The sequence below is a fragment of the Crocuta crocuta genome, unplaced genomic scaffold, assembly GCF_008692635.1.
Source record: "Crocuta crocuta isolate KB4526 unplaced genomic scaffold, BGI_CrCroc_1.0 scaffold55, whole genome shotgun sequence".
Taxonomy (NCBI): domain Eukaryota; kingdom Metazoa; phylum Chordata; class Mammalia; order Carnivora; family Hyaenidae; genus Crocuta; species Crocuta crocuta.
In genome coordinates this window covers 6,156,942-6,179,295 of record NW_027530512.1, presented here as the reverse complement: position 1 = coordinate 6,179,295, position 22,354 = coordinate 6,156,942, and the positions used below count along the sequence as shown (strand labels likewise).

Genomic DNA, 22,354 nt, shown 5'->3' with positions numbered 1-22,354 from the left:
TCTCTGTGGGCAAATGCTTACAAAGTGAAACATCTGGAAAACTTCTAAAATCCATAACCACCAATGCCAGGGACGTCATAGACGACGTCTGCAGCCAACCACAGTAGTTCAGACCATCAGAAACATCAAAAAGAGGGAGTGCTTAGGCTTTGAATTTGAACAGACTTGGATTCTAATTCGTGTTTTGTCACCTATTCCCCGTGCAGCTACTGTTGCTATTAGATGATTGATGACCTTTCCCTAAACCCAGAGGAGGTTCCATCGTTAATGTAAGAATTCCCAGCTTTTCAAAGACCCAGCTTTGGAGTGCCTCACCCTTCCCTCCCCCCACCCCATCTCCCTCCTGGCAACAACCAAGGGAATTGGGCCAAACCCCATGTCTGTTTCCCATCACCTTCTCAACCGTGCACTCCCCTCTCCTTTTTCTATCTTTGCCTCTCTCTACTCCTCTCTAATACCCACCTTTCATCTTGGGTCTCAAAATATTTCCCTCTCAGGTTCTCCTCTCTCATTTCATGTGTAAGCTAAAAGCATGACATGCAATTAAAAAAATCAAGAGTCTTGAGTGTTTAGGAAAATTGGCCTTAATAATAAGCCAGTGACATCAATAACCTGGTAAGTTTCCAGAAGTTTTCTTCAGAATCTCTATAAAAACTACATAGCGGGTAAAGCCTGGACTTTAAAATTAGGCAAGCTTACATTTCCTCTCTCTCTCTCTCTCTCTTTTTTTAAGAGACAGGGAGAGAGAGAATCTTAAGCTGACTCCATGCTCAATGCTAAACCCAGGATAGGGGCTCAATCCCATAAACCTGGGATCATGACCAGAACCAAAACTGAGAGTCAGACACTCAACCAACTGAGCCACCCAGGCACCCCCCAGAAAAGCTTCCATTCTGCACTCGATTCTGCCTCTTACTACTAGAGTGTTCTTGGAGAAATCATATAACCTGAGACAGTTTTTTCCTCAACTGTTAAAGTGACAAATTAGACGAGATGATTCACATGAAGCACTTAGCACAGTGCCCACATGGCAAGTATGCACTGACTGTTGGCTATTATTAATCCTGCTATCGCCCGCCTCCTATTTCTTACGCCTAGCTTTCCTTTCACCACTAAGATTCAAGATATAGTTTTAACAATTTTTTCTCTTTAACAGTGTGTAGAATAGGAATACATTCTACTACTGTTTTTATATACATTTATAAGAGTTCAGCTGTAGTATGTGCTATTGTGGGCTCGCCTAGAAACCTAAACATTGAGGGAGTGGGGAGACTATATTCCAAGTTGCAAATTCATCTTAACAAACTTCAGATCACAATCTGTTTACCACCTTGTAAGAGATCTTAAAGTCAGTCCTTAGTGGAAATAGACTCACCAATTTCTTTAACTATTCCCTGTGTTCCTACCCAGCTCCACGTCACAGGCCTGGAGACAGAATTGGACGGGGACACAGAACAAGGCTGGGATCAGAAAGTAGAGGCAATCAGGGAGGCTCCCAAGAGACATATGGATCTTGGCTTTTATTGTTAGATGAAGTGAAGAATGCAGTAGGCAGATCAAAGAGTAAGTTTGTGTAGATTGTGATGAAATAATACACTGAGGTTTTCTCAGCGTAGGAACTCAGGGTTATAGTGGCTCCTGAGACCCTCAACAAGTCTCTTAAGCAGAAGACTTGGAAAGGTACGTCCTACAGGGGTACACAGTTCTACAGCAGCATCCCCAATGCAGGCCCCTGCTCAACAAATGTATCTGGATTTCCAAAGTATGAAATCTGAAATTAAAACCATTTCCCCTTGGCAGACTTTACCCTCTGCTTATTGTTTTCTTTATCTACTTTCCCCTCTCCTATAGGCCCAGAATCTAGTGCAGTCTAGTGACTAAGGGAGAGAAGGGAATAGAGAAAAAAATAAGAAAGGAAGAAATGATGAAAATTTTCATTGCATCATGTCCTGGAAGAGGCTGTATAAGCTTATACTGGCAAATGCAAAACTATCTTTTTTCTCATTTACAAAAGTGAATTGTCTCTTTCTCATATTTGACTATGTCCTCAGGTAAAAATCATCATCACTGGCCATCATAGATATCTTGTTCCTTCTGCCTTCTTCTCACTGCCATGTTAGGGGTGAAACGAGATAGATTCTTTATATAAAGTGTCCTTATAGCCCCCAGTAAGCTGACAAATTATGATGTGGATCATTGACTAGGTATGTTTATCTTTCGATCAGTGTACTGAAACATGTGAATATATTTTCTTTCATGATATAGTGATTCTACAAATTCATATGTGGGCAGAGTTTTGATAATTTATGTCAAAGTAAATGTGATAAATGAAGTAAGCCATTTGTAAATCTAAGGAACTAAAATACTTTGGTTTGGGAACTCACTGACTTACATGCCTCAAATCTGAGTCAGATTTCCCTCGATACTAGTGTTATGGAAAAAGGATTTATTCCTTCCTATCCACCCCATGGCCAGATTATTAATTATTCCTACTTTTTTCCATTTCAGTACCTTTGTCATTGTAAGGTAATCAGAAGGAAATTCCCTATTTCGCTACTTCAAGGAGATTTCAGAGTCAGAAAAATGATGGGATTTGGTCTCTTAGAAAATGACTTTTTCTTCTGTAATTACATAAATTCAATATTGATTTATATCTCCTAACATTGTTCTCTTTCCTCCGTTTACCATTGGTTCATTCAACAAACATTCATTGTCATGTTGGAGCCACAGTGAATAAGGGACATGGTGTCTGCAACGTTGCAAGTTACAGGGTGGTTCTAGCTTTAGGTGAGGATTTTAACATGACTCAAACAACATCTTTCAGCCTTGCCTTCTCAACACTGGTTCCACTGTCAGATTTCTTTTCACAGTTCAAAATGGCTACCAATAGCTCCTGGAGCTATGTCCTTCGCCACTCACTTCCAGCCAGAAGGAGGTCGATTCCCCTATGCCTCAAATAAAGGAACTGGGATTGAGACTTGTTGGGTGGACTTGGGTAATATGCCAATTCCCAAGCAGTTAACGAGATAAGAAATATAGAATATGTGATCGCCTTACAGTAATCACAGCTCACTCTTACAACCGTTCAGAGCCCACCGCCTAATGCTGAGAAGCTCAGGGCACTTTTAGGAAACAGAGGACGGTATGAAATTGGTGCTGGAAGAAACATGATACATCCACTACACTCCCTGTCCCTACAGAGCTAAGAGCGTCTGAAGAATTGGCAGGATGATGGGAACTCACAACTCAGTGCATGCATGAATCATTTCTGATACATCAGGGCTAAACAAGTGTGAAGCCCTGGAAATTTTCCCCTAGCAACAGAATTCAGGCTGACTTTTCTTTTAAAAACTACCACTGAGCAGCCACCATATGCTCAAAATTGCTGGCCTCTGGCAGCGATTTAGAGGTGAAACCTTTCATGTCCAATTAGCCTACACTTTGATTCATGCAGTGCCTAAGAATTCACCTTTATTTATAAGCTCAAGGCTTCCGATAAATTTGACAAGAGCTACTGAAAGTTAAAGTGTTTGCAAGGATGTCAGTTTCCTCAGTTGATCACAACTTAATTTTCCCCATCTAGAGCTGGTTAGAGAAAACTGCAAATAGTGGGTTCCATTCAAACGTCACATTCGTAGAAATATTTGTTCTCCACCTTGTTTACCACCTTATGTATTGGATTTAATTCTCATCTCACTGTTACACATCATCTTCAATCTCATCCTCTAAGTCAGTGGCTCTTCATTTTGGCCACACAACATGATCACTTGGGGATCGAATGTTTCCATGTCCAGGCCCCAGCCCCAGAGGCTCTGTTAGCACTGGTCCAGGGCACAGCCAAAGTTGAGAACCACTACTCTCAGGAGAACCTTGTTAGTGAGAAAGTGTCTTCTAGGAAACATGTCCAATTTGCACATGTAACTAACTTAAATGCTATAGTCAATCAGTTAAGAAACAGTTAACATTGACATAGGATTACATAAAGTTCAGATAGATAGAAATGTTCTCTAGATCACCAGCAAGCCACCTATTTGTGCATGCTTTTTCCCCCGCCACCAGACACATCACGTCTCTGCTGCTAAGGCACCATCATCTTCCTGGGCCACTACAATAGGTTCCTAATGCTCTCTTGCCTGCCGTCACAAAGCAGCCAGGCTGAGCTTCTTAAAATATAAATAAGAACATGTCACTTCCTTCCTCAAAAACCTTCAAAGGCTTCCCACTGCTCATGCTACAAAATACACAAGCTCTCCAGGCCATTGTCTGCCTGCTCCCTTCATTTACTACACACTGGCCACCTGGGCCTTTCATTTCCTCCACATCTTTTCCATCTCAGGGCTTCTGTATATGTTGTTCTTTCTCCCTTAAACACACACACACACACACACACACACACACACACACACCCTGACCTTTTCCCACAATACACACATATTTTTGCCTTGGTAGCTTTGTTCATTGCTAAGACCTCAACTTAAAGTCACTTACTGAAAGAGGTTATCCCCGACCCTAATCTAAAGTAAGTCCCGTGTTTTACACTCTCTAAGTGCCCTACTTTATACCTTTCTAATGTGGGGTTATTTTTACAGTCTCTGGATCCCACCCTAGACTCTAAGCTCCCCAAAGACAAGGACAATTCTGTTTTGGTCACCTGTTATGCCCCAGCACCACTTTATCTGACCCATAGGAGATGCTCAAAAAATATTCAATGTAAATAAAAGAAATGTGTTTTACTGTACCATTTACTTGCATTAAGGTAAGACATAGATCATAAAGTACATAGCCATATTTACCCAACAAAATGTTTAGAATCCTGTTCACTACATTCTATAAGCATTCCCATTATGGAGACCCAAGACAAAGTTTTCCAAAGTTTCAGTCCTCAGTATAGTTGTGTTTCTCTTGATTAACCAGTTTTGCTACCATATTCTGTAAATCATTCCATTTTGATTCGGCAATGATTCTATAGCTCACGAACCAGTTAGGCTTCCCTCTTCACTTTGACTGATAAGAAGTTCAGGGTCAAATTTGTGAGCCTCCCCCACCTCAACCCCTGCCAGCATTAGGGGAGAGTCTCATGATATGTATTTTGCCTTCTAACCTCATTCTAGTTTCATCTAATCAACCCTTCCTTCATTTTCCCTCTGCTCCTCATTTTTAATTATAATGTATTTTTAAGCCATCTTAAATACTCTCTGGAACTAAGCAAGATATAATAAACAAATTAAATAATGTCAAATAAGTTATTCAAGGAAAAGAGAAAGCATTTCTATGTGATGAGTCATGCTTCCGGAGAGTGAATACATAAGACCTCGTTTCCCTGCTTGAGAAAGAGAGAAAGAAGAATCCAACACAAAAAGACCAGAGTGGGCTTAGGCACATGGGTAACAGTGGGCTTCCTAATCCATCACAAAAAGCATTGGAAGACAAAGACCTCTGTATCCAAAGAGAGAGTTTGTATCCAAACTTTTACTTTTCCGGGCAGACAGATCTGAAAGGGAAAATGGGAGGGCTGAGCACACCCAGTTATCACTCCCAGATTTACCAACCAGATCATTCTAATTCTCTCCACTCTCCTCAGGAGGTCACACCAAGAGTGTTAACAGTAATTGAGACCCTTCACATGGGAACTTTGGGCCAAGGCAAAGAATGTCCTCTCTCCCCAAACATCATTGACTTCCAAACATTTCTTTTAACTAGTAGATATTTTACAATATACATTACTACATTCATTTTCTATTGCCGCTGTAACACATTACAAGCTTATCATCTTACATTTCTGACGGTCCAAAATGTATCTCACTAGGCGACAACATGTCAACATGACTGTATTCCTACCGGCTCTAGGGCAAGTCCATTCCCTGCCTTTGCCAGCTTCTATGGACCTCTTCATACCACTGCAACTTCTGTTCCCCTTCTGACATGTCTGACTTGGACGCTCCCGCCTCTCTCTTTCCCTTATAAGGATACATGTGACTCCATTGGGCCCACCAGGTAATCCAGGAAAATCTCCCCAACTCAGATCCTTAATTTAATCACATTAACAAAGTCCCTTTTGCCACATGAGGTAACATATTCACAGGTTTTGGGAATCAGGAGCTGGATATCTTTGGGGGACCATTGTTCTGCTTACCATTGTTATACTAAATAATTAGGCATCTGTGGATAGGCCAAGATATGAATCTGAGATAGAATTAAAATCATATCACAGAACTGTCTCCAGTATCTGGAACCATCCATTCAAACCAATTCCTTATACAAACAGTTTAGTCCAAAGAATGATATAAAATACTTTTTTGCCCTGGAAAAGTCATCCGGGAATATTTCTAAAGTTGATTTTAACCCTAACAAAAACATCACTGCCTCCTAGTCAATAGCCTTCTAGCATACAGCTGTGATAAAAGAACTGTTTTGTTATCCACCCTCCTCCCTCCCCCACACACAGACAGCTCCCTGAAACTCACCAGGCTCTGTGTTCTCCAAACTCTCCCACCCCTTCCACCCCTCACACATACCCCACTCCCCCACACTCCCCACACCCCATGCACCCTCATACCTCCATACCCCCACACACCCCTGCTCCCTACACTCCCCACACACACCCACACACACCAAGACATCCTCCACACCCACACCCTCTCCTCGCCCCACACACCCCACACCCACCCATATCCCCACAGCCCACACAACCCCAGCTCCCCTCACCCCACAGCCCACACACCCCACACCACCACACCCCTAGCCTGGAACTCAACCAGTCTCTGTGGTCCTCTAAACCCTCCCTCCCGCCCCTTCCACTCCCACTCCTAGGATTTCCTGCCCTCCGGTAACTCCTCACTCAGACAGCCCTCTTCCCAGAAACACAGCAGCATCAGAACAGGGACACGAAGATGGGGTAAGAAGCATCTCCTAAGAATGGGAATGTGAAGATGACATATTTGACAGAGAAATTAGGAAATTCCCAAAACTCTTTAAAAGAATTTGGCTGGATTTTTAGACAATTTTCCTGGCCCTGCTGCTAGCTCTAGATTTGTTATGCATATTGTTTATTCCTCTTGCCTTTTCCTTACTCTTGAACAAAAGGTCAAGGCCTCTGTAACTCTCAAGGTGGAAACCCTTCAGAATTAAGGGTGGTGACATGTGAAGGGACATTCAACTGATACTTGTTTGTCATTAATCATGAGCATCCGGCTGCCATCCGCCTCCAATTGCCAATTCCTAAGTCCCTCACCTGCTAAAAATATACTCACCTGAATGCTTGAAAAGCACATAGGTTTTAGATTGTATCGTAAATGACTTGTTTCGAATTTTCTCTCACTGGTTTAGACCACTGCCCTCTTCTTGCCTACCTCTGCTTGCCTCCAGCCATCTGTATTTTCAGGTGGGTCAGCACTTACTGGTCTGTAAGGCTGCTCTCTTCTCCCTCTTCCCGGGATCTTATAACTACAGCCAGTCACAAATGCCATACCTCACGGAAAGCCAGAAGACCGATCTTAGGATCTAAAGACTAAAAGAAAAAACATTTTGCTGACCGTTGAAGGGTCAGCCAATGTGATGATTTTTTTTTTAAGTGTGAATTTGTCTCAAGAAGTATGGTTAATGTTCATTTATCCCTCACTAATTCTATATTTCCAAAAAACTGTCTGGAATATAACTAAAGATGTGCTTTGCTATTTTTCTCTCAGCTTCTTGGCTGGGGAGTGAGATTCAGAAGCAGAGCCCGCAGGACTAGCCCCTCCCACCCCCCCCACCCCNGGACTAGCCCCCCCCCACCCCCCCCACCCCCCCGCAGGGCTCCCAGCCAGCATGGTGGTTGGAGGGATGGGGAAGCCAGTCCCTGGCAGAGGTTGGGGTCAAGGGTTTAGGCTGCTCCCGACGAGGCCCTGAAATTGACAACCTCAAGGGCCTGCCTATATGTCATACAAGACCAGATCAGGGTTGTCTCAAGTGGCAGTGCTGGGAACTAGGCAAACACTCCATGGCTGTCTGTCTTGGAGTGTGCCCAAGCCTTGGGCTCAATAGCTTTCCTTGTTTTCTAGCATTGATCAGTTTCAATTCAACAATTGTGTCTCCTGGCACCCACAGCAGAAATTATCACCAGGACCTCTGCTGTGATTTCCTGAGTAGGAGAAAGGCTGCAAGTCTCCACAAACTCCCCTCCAACTTATCAGATGCTCTTTATTTCCCTATTAGAGTTTTATCAGTTTTGCATGATCTTTAAAGTGTGGGGCATCTGGGTGGCTCAGTCCGTTCAGCATTTGACTTTAGCTTAGGTGATGATCTCACGGTTCATGGGTTCAAGGCCTGCGTCAGGCTCTGTGCTTAGAGCTCAGAGCCTGGAGCCTGCTTTAGATTCTGTGTCTCCCTCTCTCTCTGCCCTCTCGTACTCATGCTGTGTCTCTCTCTCAAAAATAAACAAACAAACAAAAATTTTTAATGTATACTCCCGGGGGGTTGATTTTAAGCTATCCATTCATTTATTGAATACCCATTACTTCCAAGACATTGCTGGACCCCACAAGTTTGTCTTTGCCTGTAAGGAATTCACAATCTAGTCAGTTATTAATCATTTGTAGAACCTCAATGTGCAGGGGGAGGAGGGGCAAATCAATAGATATTGATAAGGGAGCAGGTAAAGGAACATACCAATCACTAGGCCAGAGACAAAAACAAAACAAAAAACAAACAAAAACAAAACAAAACAAAACAGGGTGAGGGTAGCTCACCCAGAAAAATGAAATGTGTCTGGCCACACCAGCTGCTCCTAAAGCCACAATTGCACAGCCCCTTACACTGGACAGGCAGACAGCAATAGTAGACACTTCCACAGATCCAGAAGCACACTTTTTAAACCAGAACTTCAGAAAGACACTCAGAAATCCCCAGATACAAAAAAAAGCACATTGGTTTTTATTATGCTCCAAGCTGCTTGGGTACAATCTACTGAAATATTAAAATAAATTACTGAAGAAATCAGCCCTTTTCATGGTCTCATTTGCCCAAGTCACTTGACTCCCTCTCTTTACTCAGGCTCTCACATTTTGAGGTCAGTTTCCCCTTAGTGATGGCTCAGGGGAATGAGACAACATTTTCCAAGCCTCAAGATTACTTGTTTATATTTCCTCTTTTTACAGTCCTTGTTTTTGGCACACGCTCCTTCCAGGCCTCAAATTCCCATTGAGAAAACTAGCAGGCATCTCCAGAGGCTTCACTCTTAGTTGGACCAGTGATGTGATTATGCCCCCAGCCCCTTACTCCCTGCAGACCAGCGAAGCGGCAGGTGAGAGTGAGCAGTCCGGCTGCTGTCTGACCTGGCTCCTTCCTGCATTTCTTTTGTGGAGTATACCTCCCCGTCCATTAATATCCGTCAACCACCCGGTCCTGTGTCCATGTGACTCTCACTGGCACACCTCATTTTGCTTCTGACCAATTAGTGATGACTCAGAAGGACCATCATATTATCTCTAATTCCCTTTTCAACCCTTGAGCCTTTAACCCTCTGGTCTAGGAGAAATTGCAATTCCAACGAACTTTGGTGTCCTTGGCAATGTGGTGGTTTCAACTACTGGGTATCTGTGGGCTCCAAGAGAAAGACATGATGTTGGTACCATACAAGAGTTTGGCAAGGGACCCCCTGAGCTGTAAAACAAATATCTGCATTATAAATGTGTCAGGGATACAAGAAAGCATATTAAATTACAAATGTGTATTCTCTTCACCTTTCCCCCCATTCCTGCCTCCACCCCCACTGCTATGGAAGAGAGAAAATACCTTGGACTCTTCAGCTTCCCTCTGGTCCAGAGCCCAAAGGAGAGTGCCAGGCAAACCCTGGGCTTTCTTGTGTGGGCAGAAAGAAAACTGAAGTATTTAAAGAAGGTGCGCTGGTAAAGGACGAGAATGGGGCAAATCTTCGAGGCTGTTGGTAGGCTATGAAACATACTGAGAAGATGAATTTAGGAAGTGGTACTACAATTTTTTATTTAGAACCCCCCCCTTCGGTGGCTTTATCTTTCACTTATGATCAGAACAGTTTACAAGAAAAGCATCAGCAAACCAAGAATAAGAATTCAAAGCCTCAGATTGCAAATCCACTGACCCAGGTGACCTGAGGCACCAAGCCTTGTACAAAACTTCTTTCTTGCTTCGAGTGACAGTGCAAATCACAAATCCTGATGGTAGCCTCATCAAGTGCACCCCTCTACTACCGATCAACCTGTCCTTAACAGAACTGGCTAGCATCCCCCCAAAACTCTATTTTTATTGCTACAACGTTTGAGGAAAAGTAGTTGGGGAAAAACATGTGAACAAGGACATAAAAGTGGTAGATGTTACATTATACGAACTGAGAAAATACTTAACAAAAAACTTACAAGATGGTCTCACAGATATTTATTGCAGAAAGCCTCCAAGAACTGCCCTATCCCAAATTGCCACACACACATCCCCTTTTGATCATAATTAACCAGAAAGTATTAATATTTCTGGACCGTTGTTAACAGGTAAAAAATAAAATTGTAAAGAACCCTCATTTTGTTGGGGATACTCAACTATGATAAATAGAGGAGAAAACGCAAGTGGATAAAAAACTCTAGGGTTCTGAATAACAAAGGGGCAGACAAGTAAATATAATCTGGGGCAACAATTGTGCACAAAAGTATAAAACAGAGAAAAATTGCTTAATGTTCTCCAAATTATCTAGTAATTCTTTGGTAGAGAAGTTATTGAGAGCAGAAACACACACTCTATTTGCTGGGCTGGTGTATTTCACTAGGCCTAGACACTGTCAATAAAGGGCTATATTTGGAACCAATTTACTGCTGTTGTCTTTACAGCTCATACACTTGTTTTGGTTTACAACTAATACATTTCAGCAGATTCCAGCATCCTCAAATGTACAGTATTTTCTTAGTACCTTTGAAAAGCAAGTATAGGTAGAGCATTAGTGGCTCATCATAATTCCCTGAAGAAGATGAGCTGCTCCACAATACAGTTTATAACACTCCACTGCGGCAGGCGTGTCACAGGTGCTCCTTGTAAAAATAAGAGCTTGGTCCTACCCCCTAAAATAAATCATAAGCCTAAGACAAAATCATAGCATGAACCTGGAAGAAATGGTAGAGTGTAAGTGACAGGAAACAACCCAGATGACATTTAATCTAATCCATATAGAATAGAACAGTGATAATCACAACACGACGTCACAACTGTTAGGCACCCAAATATCATTTTTTTTCCTGACTTACATGTTCACGGTAACAAAGTATGGAAAAAATGAAAAGCGCTTTCTATAAATATTTTTACATACGCAATGTAGAATTTATCTCCTACCATCTAGACATTATATCTTCGATTTTTTGTCTCATTTCTCCATATTCTTTAAAAGGTTGCATTACAAGGCTGCCCCATAACTGATGAGGCCCAATCTCCAATCAATGAACATTTAGATGGTTTCCAGCTGTTAGCAAGTATAAACACTTTGGTGATAAATTATCATATACATGTGTGTATATTATATACATGCAATTGTGCACAGGTATGATTATTCCTGGGGATGCAATGCAGAGATAGACCCATGTTTAGACTTTTGATCTATATTGACAAATGGCTCACCAGAAAACTTGAACCAACTTACATTTCTTCCATCAGCATATGAGTGCCCACATCTCACGGATTCACCAATACTGGGTACCATTCTGTTCATCTTTGTCACCTTGAAAGCCCAGAGATTGTATCTTGTTTAACTTGAATATTCTTCACTCCAATATTCACTGCCCCTTAATTTATTTGTAAATTGGATATATTCTTTGTTTCTTTTCTTTTGGATTAATTATTGTCCTTATTGATTAGAATGCACCCTATGTATCAAAGATAATCTTCTCTAAACTTCAAATACTGTGACCATTTTTTCCCAGCACGCTTACTTTTCTTTCTTTTTCAAAATCAGATATATCAGGGGTGCCTGGCTGGTTCAGTTGTTAGAGCTTGCAACTCTTAAACTCAGGGTCATGAATTCAAGCCCCCCTTTAGATGTAAAGATTACTTAAAAAAGAAAAAAAAATTTTTTAACCCGGCCTTGTTGTTGAAAAAAGAACATTCATGTTTCAAGTCAAGAGAACATGCTGAAATAAAATTAAATATATCAATCATTTTCCTCATAGTGTTCTTCAGTTGCAGTTTTATTTCCAAATAGTAACCAACTGTCTAAATACAATATATTGAGTACTTCATCATTTTCCATTGCCACTTAGATCCTAACCCCTTACATATGCAGCAACGGCTCTGTGCCTGAGATTCTGTTCTGTATCATTGATTCTTATGCTGGTGCCATGCTTCTTTCATAAGCATAACTTTATCATACATGTTAACAGATATTAATATGGTTAACCTGTCATTTTTTAAATTATTAGCTACCCTTACTAATTTAATTTTTCATATGACTCCTGTAATCATTCCATTGTGTTCCCGATTCGAAAATCCTATGGAATTACTTTAAACTTATTAAATTGAGGAGGCCTAACATCCTTATATATTATCTTTGTCTTACAGAGCTTCCTACGCAAATTCACGAGTGTTTCTCCATTTCCATCTCTTATGTAGCTCAACAAGGTGCTTTTTTCCAGAAAGGTCTTGCACGTTACTAGACAGTTTGTAGTTTTTATTACTGTGAAAAGGATGTTTGCCATCATATTTTCTAACTAGTTATGGCTGGCACCTGACAGAATTTTTATGAGTCTAATTATTCTTTGAAAACTCTTGACAGGAGCCCACTATTCCACTTAAACCTTCACCAGGTGTTTGTATTTCAATAGTGACTACTTCCAGACAAGGAAGGGAGAGTGCTATTACTTTCAGACTGCCTCCTTCCTGTATCATGGGTCACGTATGGCCAAAAAGATAATATCTGCCTAGCATTCTGTAAGTTTTACATTTTTCCCACGTATTACCTCATCTAATTTCCCAATGCCTGTCTAAAGTGGGTGGGATTCTCTACAGTAATTGAGTTATTCTTAGTCTCCTCTTAAAGATGAGGAAACCAATCACTCTCCTGGAGAGCTTGATTAAAATGCAGATATCTGAGTCCCACCCCAGACCCATTCCCCAAAATCTTAGGGGTGGGTGTGAAACCAGGGAACCTGTGGTTTTCACTAGCCCCCCCTGGTGGCTACTAGGAAACACTTAGACCCCCAAGTCAAAAAGCTAAAATTGAAGTTTCTCCCTCCACCTTAGGCATTTATTCTACCATACCTCAGTGGAAGTTTAATAATTGTGAGGGTTTTAAGCAATTTATGAAGAATCTGGCATTTTTAAAGTATCTCTTTATATAGAGGAGCCTGCAAAAAGCACACCCTGGTTTGCCACCACAAGCCTGTGTGTGGGCTTCACTGATAATTCAGTCACTTCCCCACAAAGTCTTAATTAAAAGGCAGCTCTCCTGTACTCTGTGGCTAATGCCAAGCTGCCTGGCTGCAATGGCTTCCACAGCCTCAGGGAACCTCAGGACCCCTTGGCAGTGGCCCTGCCCCACTGGCCTAGAACGTGGCCACTCTATAGCTAGTGCTGGTTGCCTGGAAAAGGGGCAGAGTGGTCTAAGCACAGATCCCACCCAGTGGAGCCCCATGGCCGTGGCATCCTCTTACAACAGGTCGGCCAGCTCCGGTGCAGGACACCGTTGCTGGTGACCCCATCTTGCTAGTTAGTGTATTGAAAAGCTCCTGGTGACTCTTTGGAAAATGCCAAAGATTTGTCAGCATTGATGCGTCAGAGAAAACTTTCAGTTTGGGTTGAGTTTAATACACTTTTCAGGGGCACCTGGGTGGCTGCATTGGTTAAGTGTCCAACGTCAGCTCAAATCATGATCTCACGATTCCTGGGTTTGAGCCCTGTGTAGGCCTCTGTGCTGACAGCTGAGAGCCTGGAGTCTGCTTGGGATTCTGTGTCTCCCTCTCTCATTGCCCCTCCCCCCCATGCGCATGTGTGTGCGCTCTCTCTCTCAAAAATAAACATTTAAAAAAATTTTAATAGTAATAATACACTTTTCAGTTACCCAAATATTTATGGAGTTACATGGAAGGTCCATGCTAACCTCTGATATGTGAGAATAAATAATACACAGCACTTTATGGCCCAGTGAGCAAGAGAGCGTGGAAAGAAGCTTAATGTTATTTGGAGGAATCGAGAAAAAGTTATGGAAGGGGTCTACAGCTGTGGGAGTTTCTCAGACTGACAAGTGTGGGGAAAGCATTCCACAATTTCTTTTTCCAGAATTCCAGAGGAACAGCTTACGCAAAGGCATCATGAGTATTGGATCGTTGGGGGGTAAAAAATAAAAGAGAGCTGGAAGAGTAAGCCAGGGCCAGACTACAAGGACTTTGTACACTCTTGGAAGGTGTTTGCAGTTTATCTTGGAGACGTTCAGGAGCCACAGCTGCACGAACTCTGGGGGCAGGAAGGAAAGCACAGCAGATGAGCCTGGAGAACCGGATGTGGATTAGGAGGCAATTGACAAGGCTGGGACAGACACTGCATGGGAGCAGCTACAAAAATACTAAAGAGGAGTCACATTCCTGAGATACCTAGCAGGTAGCACTGGCAGGATGTGGAGACCAAATGAATGCTGTGGAAGGAAAAGTGAGACGAAGCAGGACTCTGAAATTTCAGAACGTGGACGTCATGGAATCACAGCCCTTTGAAATTCCTTGAAAACCCTTGATGGAAACACACTATTAGTGTGTGCATCCCCAGTTGGCTCCAAAAGTCCTGGAATTAAACAAGCTCTTCCCCCTCTCCCTCTCTTCCATCATCAAACAAGTACTGGCAGTGGCAGAGCTTTCCCAGACACCCCAACCCAGTACTGAGGCAGCTTCATTCCCACCAGCTCTGTTCTCAAAAGTATAGTTATTTCAGAAGTCGTTTGTTCAGTGATGCCACCTTACACCTGCATAAGCCTTGCTCTGCAAAATGGTCATACTCATGCCCTCTTTTGCTCTCAAACTTCCAATAAGAAAATCAAGACTTCAGGGGCACCTGAAGCCAGACAGAGATCCAGCAAAAAAAGAGAACTACAGGCCAATATCCTCGATGAATACGGATGCAAAAATTCTCAACAAGATCCTTGCAAATCGAATCCAGCAGCATATCAAAAGAATCATCCNTGCATCCCCAGTTGGCTCCAAAAGTCCTGGAATTAAACAAGCTCTTCCCCCCTCTCCCTCTCTTCCATCATCAAACAAGTACTGGCAGTGGCAGAGCTTTCCCAGACACCCCAACCCAGTACTGAGGCAGCTTCATTCCCACCAGCTCTGTTCTCAAAAGTATAGTTATTTCAGAAGTCGTTTGTTCAGTGATGCCACCTTACACCTCCATAAGCCTTGCTCTGCAAAATGGTCATACTCATACCCTCTTTTGTTCTCAAACTTCCAATAAGAAAATCAAGACTTCAGGGGCACCTGGGTGACTTAGTCGGTTAAGCATCCAACTTCAGCTCAAGTCATGATCTCACGGTTGGTGAGTTCAAGCCCTGCATCGGGCTCTGTGCCGACAGCTCAGAGTCTGCAGTGTGCTAAGGATTCTGTGCCTCCCTCTCTTTCTCTGGCCCTCCCCCCCTCATGCTCTGTCTCTCTGTGTCTCTCAAAAATAAATAAACACTAAACATTTTTTAATAAGAAAAAAAAAATCAAGACTTCTGGAAGCTGCAGCTTGCTCAAGCTCCCCAGAGTTCCTTCAGAGTCAGTCCACAGTTCCAACCAGTTCTTCTGCCTTCAAATCCAGGGCAGGTACAACTTGAAATAACTATAACCCAAATCCCCTGTCAAAATACCTAAATACCTAAAGGAGAAAGAAGTATGACCAGGGATGGAAGATACATAGCAGATATGTATTACCCTGTTCAAATGGAACTCTCATTATTGTAGGACATAACCCAGACCTAACCCAGAAAAAAAGCCCTCAATTCATCACTCAAGGCTGTTTGGTTTTCTCCTCAGTCTATGTTCTGCATCACAAGATCTCATGCCCGCACATCAAATAAGAGACTTCCCCAGGCAACTTTTATTTCAAGGGGATGGGAGGGAGTGACAGTTGGGGGGAGGGGGGAGGTGTCTGCTGCTCAGCAAACAAGAAGCTTTCCTTGAAGAGAAGGGGAAAGAACTGATCGGGATGGGCTGGTGTAGATGGGTGAGAAAGGTTTCCAGCCACATGAAGAGGAATATATATGATGGAAATTTGAAACCCACCAGGAAGGAATTCACCACTTGAACTCAGACCTGAACAAAACTCCTCTGAAGCTTGCTTACGAGGCCAAGAATATGTTCTTTTGCTGTCACACCTGGGCAGTGGTTAGCACCCTGCCTCAGGGATTAATAATCCAGAGGAATGTACCTTTGTTCGATTCTGCTATTAACTAAAAGCTTAGACTGTCTGAAGGGGCATGTTAACTTGTAAATCTGATCAGGTAGACATGCAAATAATTCCTATTTAGGAGAAAAGAAGACAAAACGGGTATATCTTTTCCACAGGACAACCACCAGTTTCCTAGAGAAGCTAGTCACCTCATTCCAACATTTTGCTTTTTAAGTGCCTACAAATGTCAGTTCCTCAAAATGCTCCTTGTACAAGATTTATCGTCTTACTGGTTCCCTCGTCAATGAGTTAATTAATCTTTGACATATCTTCATCCTATAGTCAGCTGACAGCCATGTTTTTAACTTGCTTAAAATCCTACTTCTAGCATGTATATCATCTAGTGTTTCTTCCTTCAAAACAGCACCTGTATGGTATCACATCCACACACCTCATCAGGTCTGTCTCATCCTACCTCCCCCAAGAGAGTACACTCAACATGGGCGATGCAGAGAGCAGGGCTCGTGCTGGGAATGGAATGGGAGCTCCCCCTGACCTGGAATTTCCACCATTCCAGTCCTTTGGATTAGTCATATATTCAGTACACTGACTTCAAAGGACTGCTCTTGGCAGATGAGACACCCAGTCCACCACCTAACAGGCGAGGGACACTGGATCAGATTTCTAGTGCTGGGCTGGGCTGACGGTCTGAGCTGGTTTACAGGGAATGACCAACACTTCCTCATCCACGTTTGCAAATGATATGCTCGCTCGCTGGCTCGTGTCAGGAGGTGACTGAAATGCCAAGGGGAGCAGGCTCCGAGCCAGCCAGCCTGGGTGAAGCTAGCTGACCCTCAAGAGAGCAAAGCCCAGGACTTAGACTTCATTAGCACCTCTTCCTCTCACAGAATTAACCGCTCCAATCTGCCCAGAGGAACACAAGGAAGCAAAGAGATTAATGGATGTGGAGAAGAAGGCCTTCATTTGACCTACTTAACAGGTCACTGACAACTTTTCACACTCTGTTGAGAGAACCATCTGAGCCCTTAGCAGGTCCTTTGAGCCACTCTCTTGAAAGCCTCTCTAAGCTCAGTAAACAACTCTAATAGCTCCAAGAATAGAAGGTGACCTGGGATTTTAGCCTGAGCGCTGTCTGCCAGGCATATTTGCTGGCTGCAGGCTCTTCCCAGCAGTTAGTGTCTTGCCAGGGAGCTTATAGCCTAGGCTCCGCACATTCTGAAGGACTTTCTTTTGCCTGAGTCGCCTCTGGTGCTCCATTCCCCTACCGTGTGTTCAGCATCTACTGTGTACACCACGAGCAGTGCTGTCTGCTCTGCAGGAAATGAAGCACGCACAGTCTGTCCTCAAGAGTCTTCCCATCCAGTGGGAGATGGAAGACATAGATCTAAACAGCTATCATCTAGGGTAGAAAATGACCAGTAATTCACAAATATTTTGAAATTTTGTGCCAGTTAATCTGCACTGTGTACACAGTGAAGAGCAAAGCAGACTGACCCGTGTCATTACTAAAAGTTCAGGAAAAATCTGTTGAAGGAGGGAAGGTAACAATTGTCAAGCACTCACTATGGGCCAGGCTGTGTGCCAGGCATCTTCTCATTTAATTTGCTCTTTACAAGTGCTCTCTCTGGGAGGTGATGTTATCCCCATTTTTAACAAATGAGAAAGGAGAAGCTCAGAGATGTTAGGTGACTTTCCCAAGGTCACTCAGATGGTAAGTAGCAAAGACAGGTGTTGAACACAGAACCATCTGACTTAAAAGATCCTGGCCATTCAACCTCATTACATTTACTATCGGCATTTGGGGGCATGTCTTCCTTCTGTGCTGTTGTGACTGATTTGTTTCCAAATCAAGGAACTTTGGGGGCGCCTGGGTGGCTCAGTTGGTTAAGCATCGACTTCGGCTCAGGTCATGATCTCACAGTTCGTGGGTTCAAGCTGTGTCGGGCTCTGTGCTGACAGCTAGCTCAGAGCCTGGAGCCTATTTCAGATTCTGTATCTCCCTCTCTCTCTGACCCTCCCCTGCTCACACTGTCACTGCCTCTCTCTCTCTCTCTCTTTCTCTCTCTCAGAAATAAATAAAAACATTAAAATTCTTTAAAAAAAAAAAAGGAACTTCGTAGGATACATGACAGCAAGCAATAAGACATCCACTGCTACTTTAAGAGAAGGACTCACAAAGCCATTTGCACTCTCCACAATGCATGATTAATGCTTGGCGTTCCTAGCATCATCTACATGATTCACTCATCCTCCTTCCAATAAAAAGGGGGACTAGGAGGGCAGAAAAGAGAGAATAACAGTGCCTTCCAGGGGCTCTGCCCCTTTCCTTAGGACTCTTTCTACTGGGACTGACCAAATACACAAACTCAACAGCCTCTACACAGCAAAGCTGAAAGCCAACAAGACTTCCACCCAAAAAAATGCCACCCTCTCGCCTCCTACCACTCTGCCTTAACACAAGGAAATTATTTCAATTCCTTCTCTTTCACTTTCTCTGGAAAAAAAAGAACTCTGGATTTCATGGCTTAGCAAAAGGCATCTGCAAAAATGTCTAAATTAGTGAGTCAGGACAGCTAGACCTGCATGCTCACCTATCAGGCCCCATCTCCCCCAGTGCACCCTGGGTAGCAGGTGAACTGCTCCCTTGTCCCTCCCCCAGTGCACCCTGAGTAACTCTGGGCCATCAGCTTAGACATGTCCTCCAGAAAGCCTTCTCTGATGAAGTTCCAGCAGTGAGGGTGTGTGTGGGTGTGGGTGTGAGCACACACGCACACGTGAGCCTCACACACACATGCACACACATGCAGTAGTGCCCCCTGCATGTTCCCACATGCCACCAGCACCCACACACAAGCACAGTAATACCCCTACTGTGTGCTCCCACATCCATGCTTCCTCTGACATAGTATTTACTATACTGCGGGATGCCCAGACTTTCCCAATAAACCCCTCCTCCCCAGGCCCCATGACAGAAGGAACTGTATCTGGTCTTTCTACTCTTAACACTGAGCATGACCTAGGAACCTGATAAACCCTTGAGTGGGAGAAGGACAGCCAGAAGGAAAAACTATGCCCAGACTCTCATTCCATGGTCCAAATTCACTGGGCTCGCACGCAGGCCTGGTACAAGTCCCTGCAGTCAGAGCAATGCAGGGAGGGAAGGGTAGGGCCTGAGGAAAAGCAGCCTGGAGGGAAATCCCAACAGGGACCCCATGACAAAGGGCAGCACCATTGCTTAGGAATATATGCAGTACCCAACAGGGCCATGAGGGTGACTAGGCATCTGGGCCTCACTCCACAGATGGCTCTGGGCCTGGAGTTCATGGGAGGCTCTGAGGGGGTCTCCCAAACAGCTGCCCCTGACCTGCATGTACTGAGCTCACTAGAGGCAGGAAATTCCATGTCGTAATGGCTGGATTTCTTCCCTTCATTCCTGATCCATGACTAGGTAGTGAATTGGTCATTAAAGAAACCATGTAGGCAGACTTCAGGAACATCTGACTGGGCTCCACGCATGCAGGAAGAGGAAAATAGAACAGGACAAAGCTCTGGAAGTATGAAAGGAAATAAAAATGTTTGAATGCCCCTCTTCTGTCAGCGTCGTCACCAGGGCTGAATGGAGCTGTGTTCACCGCTTAAAAACACACATTCGAGAGCTCGTCACAGTGGCTACAGCCATGTTATCTAACTGAACACATGTTGATCTGGGTAGATTAGAAAAATTGTTCCTGGTGTCTAGGGAGGCAGCACTTTTAAACAAGTGCTTTTCAAAGAATGAGCCATTGAGAAGTACTTAGCATACACATAGCCCAGGAACCTGAAAACAAATAAAAGTAACATCGGTACTGAATCAGCAACTCTGAGCAAGAGACTGGAGAATCCGGCCAGCCTCTTTGGGACATACTGTGATGAAGGCTGCTATGCAGCCTATCTCTGTTTCCTGTACAGCTAAGGGCAGAAGGAGCCAAAAATCATCTTTCCCTGCATTTGCACATTTTTTGATCAAGTAGGGGAAAAAAATCCCATACTCCCTCATATTTTACTTGCTTTTTCTAAAAAGAGATTAAACAGGGTTGGGGGGAGAGCTGGAATTTAAATTTGCTCTTTCCATTCATCATGAGAATTGTATTACTTTCGCACTGCATGTGTTCAATCTGAGTTTTGTTTCAAGATGAGACTTTATTTCATTTCCAGGCATGTACAGGGTGGTGGGTATCCCTCTATTACTTGTCACTTTTGGACACAATTGCTTGGCAAGGCAGTTAGCCTGCTGGGTAAATCAAACTGCCTACTCTTCACTCTCTGTGCACCCCTTAGGTAGGTGAAAGCAAACCCGTACAACATCTCCTCTTGCAACTACGGTTCAAAATTGTAGTAAATCAGTCGGGCTAACACGCTGGACTATTTAATTTAAAAACCAAAACCAAAGAGAAAAAAACCTTTTTGAAAATGAATGTTAAGCCCTTCTCGTTTCATTATTAGCATTCGCCTTAAAGACTCTAAAATAGGTAGGTGGGTTACTATTCTTTGTTTTCATGGGTTTTGTTAACGTTTCGGAGACAGAAGCAGAGAGATTTCAAACAGAGAAGTTGCTCACACAATTCTGTATCCCAAAAGGTGGCTCAAACAAAACAAAAGGAATAAATACCCTCACCAAGAAAGGCTCCAGCATCCTTTTGCTTCAGGAGCTGGATATTCTAGGGCCTAATCGGGATCAATGAGTAGCCTAGAGAGTGTCCAAGTGGNTTACTTGTCACTTTTGGACACAATTGCTTGGCAAGGCAGTTAGCCTGCTGGGTAAATCAAACTGCCTACTCTTCACTCTCTGTGCACCCCTTAGGTAGGTGAAAGCAAACCCGTACAACATCTCCTCTTGCAACTACGGTTCAAAATTGTAGTAAATCAGTCGGGCTAACGTGCTGGACTATTTAATTTAAAAACCAAAACCAAAAAGAAAAAAACCTTTTTGAAAATGAATGTTAAGCCCTTCTCGTTTCATTATTAGCGTTCGCCTTAAAGACTCTAAAATAGGTAGGTGGGTTACTATTCTTTGTTTTCGTGGGTTTTGTTAATGTTTCGGAGACAGAACAGAGAGATTTCAAACAGAGAAGTTGCTCACACAATTCTGTATCCCAAAAGGTGGCTCAAACAAAACAAAAGGAATAAATACCCTCACCAAGAAAGGCTCCAGCATCCTTTTGCTTCAGGAGCTGGATATTCTAGGGCCTAATCAGGATCAATGAGTAGCCTAGAGAGTGTCCAAGTGGCACCAATTATATTCATCTCAGTTGAGAAATGTAGACTTGGCGGAGCTCATCTGCTCTCACCGCAGGCCAAGGTTGCCTTTCACTTGGAAATCATGCTGTCCGCTTGGTTTAGAATATACATGGGTGAGGCATATGCTTATCCTTGCTGCCCAGGAAGATGTTGGCATGGAGAAATGTGAAGCCTCCTGATGGAAGCTTGCATTTATGGACTCTCCTCTTCCCTTCTCCCCTAGTTACCGTGACAGTGGGAGGCAAGCAACATTTGCTCGGACTGTATGACACCGCAGGACAGGTACGTTTTTCCTATTTTGATTCCTTAAGGGCTTGGGAGTGGGGAGAAAGATCCATTTGGCTAGGCATATGGGGACTAACAGTACAGACATTACTTCTTCTGATCATTTGGGACAAATTTATTGTCTATCTAAATGACAACAAAAGGCACATTCTTAATATCATAAAAACATTTATAATTACCCAACAAAAACTAACTCAAAAAAAAAAAACATTACTTGAGGTGTTGATAGGCAAATAACAATTCATTGATTGATGATTATCAATAACCAAAATAATGTAGTTGGCCAAGAGTCTCAATTTCTTCCCACTGATACCAATGCCTGATTCAGGATTAAGGAGTCCATTTTCTACATATTAGTTTCACTCATTTTTTTTCATGTTATATTCTTTGCCCAGCCTTTATTTGGATTGCCTAATGAGCTGTGGAAACGTCC

At 43.2% G+C, this 22,354-nt stretch overlaps 1 protein-coding gene across 1 annotated transcript in view; it reads left to right on the top strand.

Annotated features, from left to right (window-relative positions):
- RHOJ (ras homolog family member J) overlaps positions 1–22,354 on the top strand; it is an 86,831-nt gene that overhangs the window by 37,379 nt on the left and 27,098 nt on the right. The window contains exon 2 of the mRNA XM_077767212.1: positions 21,860–21,918. Within this exon, the coding sequence (XP_077623338.1) occupies positions 21,860–21,918 (59 nt within the window). The remainder of the gene's footprint in view (positions 1–21,859; positions 21,919–22,354) is intronic.